This window comes from Sipha flava, unplaced genomic scaffold, assembly GCF_003268045.1.
Source record: "Sipha flava isolate LNK unplaced genomic scaffold, YSA_version1 20487_pilon_pilon, whole genome shotgun sequence".
Lineage (NCBI taxonomy): Eukaryota > Metazoa > Arthropoda > Insecta > Hemiptera > Aphididae > Sipha > Sipha flava.
Genome location: NW_020272801.1, coordinates 3441 through 6512, shown reverse-complemented (window position 1 = coordinate 6512; position 3072 = coordinate 3441). Strand labels below are relative to the sequence as shown.

General features: G+C 37.2%; 1 protein-coding gene across 1 annotated transcript; it reads left to right on the top strand.

Annotated features, from left to right (window-relative positions):
• The first annotated feature begins 350 nt into the window (after nt 1-350).
• On the top strand, nt 351-2406 carry LOC112682461 (ras-related protein Rab-43). Its single transcript, XM_025553063.1, has 5 exons — nt 351-1113; nt 1215-1299; nt 1363-1461; nt 1519-1676; nt 1734-2406. Exons 1-5 carry the CDS (start codon nt 862-864, stop codon nt 1836-1838), a joined length of 699 nt encoding a protein of 232 aa, XP_025408848.1. The 5' UTR covers nt 351-861; the 3' UTR covers nt 1839-2406.
• Nucleotides 2407-3072: the final 666 nt, after the last annotated feature.

The window sequence follows — 3072 nt, the reverse complement described above, 5'->3', positions numbered from 1 at the left end:
CCTCCATCAACATTGTCAAACATTTGAAGGATGTTTAATCTCAGAAACGTCCGGGGCGCCCCTCCTGCTCAACCGGTCCTTGAGGTTCTGGACCGCAGTTCCACTTTGTCCTACGACCGCAGTGAATAATAATACAACTACTCGCAGTTTTGCGTTCCGAAACGGTAAATTTCCCAGCGGGTCCATTGCGAGAGAACGACGATCGCGATTGGACGCTGATACCGCGGTTACGTAGATAACGATCGACCAACGCCGCGATAACGCAATTCACCGCCACCCGACGTCGCGGAGTCCGGACCTGCGCAGATACCGCGGTTGCCTTACCTCACCTGTACCTGATACCGAGTCCGCACTGATCGTACCCGCTCTAGAGTCCTCGGCGGTAGACGTAACATATGTTTAGATAACAAAGACCACGGAGATAACTGTGTTATTGTTGCAGCCGTAAAGTTTTTCTCTCTGTGCTTTGCGCGTTCACGACATCTCCGTGTCTCGCCATACTACGACGTCCACCCCGCCGTATAACGACCGTGGCCGTACCGAGTACTGAGTGGACACCAGTCAACGTTCCGCCGTCGCCGTCGCGTCTTCGCATCGCCACGTTGTAGATAGGCTTAATCCCCGAACCCGTACTCCGCCGGATCGACTCCCCAGTCGTTTGCCGATCCCTAGCCCGTGCCCTATCGAGTCGTCGCCCCGTCCGTGTACGGTGTGTCACTGTGCGCTGCTCTTCGGCGTACCCGCGAACGTGTCCGAGAATTCCGTCCGCCGGTCCCGTCCTGCGGTTATGCGCTACGGCCGCGGCCGTAAACAGACGACCACCGACGTCGAATCCAACTGAACACTCGAGTGACACTAGTCATGTCTAAAACTTCCGGTTCGGCTGCGTCCAGTTCGTCGTCTGCGGCTGCCCAGACACCCGGTGTAGCCGTTTTGCCGGCCGAAGACAATTTCGATTTTTTGTTCAAGATCGTGCTTATTGGTGACTGTGGCACTGGCAAAACGTGTGTGGTGCAGCGCTTCAAAAGTGGCACCTATGCTGAAAACCAGGGCAACACCATTGGCGTTGATTTCTCCATGAAAACCATCAAGATCGATGGCAAGAAGGTCAAGGTAATTTGGTAGCATTCGTTTATACATACACATACATGTGTTTATAAATAATAAGCATGTTTGGAAGAATTATTAATTCATAAACAACACATATATTACAGCTTCAGATATGGGACACAGCGGGTCATGAAAGGTTTCGTACTATTACCCAGAGTTATTATCGTTCAGCCAACGGGGTCCTTTTAGGTAATCTTTGTTAATGATCATCTTATTCCTCTGTACACATATTGATGATGTTCTGTTTTACAGTGTATGACATAACAAAACGTGCTACTTTCCTAAACTTGCAACGATGGGTTGAAGAGGTACGTCGGTATACATCGTCAAATGTTTTGCTCGTATTGATCGGTAAGTGTATAAATTTATGTGTTTCAAATTTGACTTATGCTATCATTATATGTATAGGTAATAAATGTGACCTGGAAGAAAACCGCCAAGTAGAGTTGTCTGAAGCAGACGCTATGTGTGAATATTTCCCTGAATTATTGTCTGTATTGGAAACATCGGCCAAAGAGAATAAAAATATCGAAGAAGCTTTTATTACAATTGCTTCTGAGCTTAAAGTAAATTTTTAATTTTTAATGCTTTCAATTCTTCTAATATAATTTATAACTTTTTAGAGACGGCATGACCAAAGCGCTCACATTGAAGATGAACCTAATCCTGTTATCAATTTAAGTGAAGGCGAGAGTGTTCAAAAATGTAAAGGTTGTACACTATTATAAATGAACATGGTACAGTAGAACAAATTTCCGATTTGATCTTTATTATTCTAAAATAAGATTGTGAACATATATATTTATGTATGTATCTATAGTTCTATAATAACACTATTGTTTAATTTGAAATTTTTAACATTTTATTAAAATTATATTTAAAAAAAAAGTTATAAAATAAGGGTAACACTATCCCAAAATTTATATACACTTTTATGATCAGTGTTAATACTATGTCTAATTTTATTTTATAATCAAACCGTATCTACACAAGTGCGCACATTTTCTAAACTTATGTGCTTGCAGTTCATGAGGAACCCACATTGTTACAGCCTGTTAACTGGCTGGTCAAGCTTATTTATATGACTTGATGCCTCATTTGTATGTGCCCTTAGGTGGATGCGGCTTTATAATTGCAATAAATATTTATGTATGTGAACCTACTTTGTTAATCATACAATCATGTACTATAATATTAATTAAGCTTTTCTAATAGTTTTACAAGGGACCATTGTTGTAGATGTTTTCGAGTTTTCCTTCACAAGGTCCCCTTACATACTTATATATTTCAAAATTGTTTTTATCACTAGACAATACATAGCATTGAGTAATTATATTTACTATCTGTGCTCATACATTATAACATATATTTATATATTTATGTAATATATAAATATGTTTAATATGTATGTATAATAATTAAATGTTATCGAAACTATAATATGTGTATAGATATATGCCATATCCAGAATGTTAGAAATTTCCCTTTTTTTTCATTTTTATCAATATTGTATACAAGTACTAATTTAACTGATTTTATTAATCATAAAATTAATATTATTATTATTATTTTTTTTTTAATTTAGATAAAAATGTCTGTATGATTATAATATTTATATACATAAAACATAAATAGGTGAAAAATATACATTTGTATGATATAACTACCATTTGTAAAAGCACCTTTATTAATATGGTGATGGTATTATTTTTATTATTACGCTTAGCAAACATAGAAGAAAAAGAAATTTTATCATAATACTTAACATTAATTACTAGTCACGTGAAAATTATTGTATCTTAGTAGTTCCTCTCTTTGGTATAAAAAAAGTGCTAATGATAGTTTTAACCAATATTTTTCCATCTCAAATTTGTGATTATAAATATTTTATATAATATTTATTATAAATATCCCGGTATATGTGGAAAATGTATGTTTGACCATATATCCAGAAAAAATTAT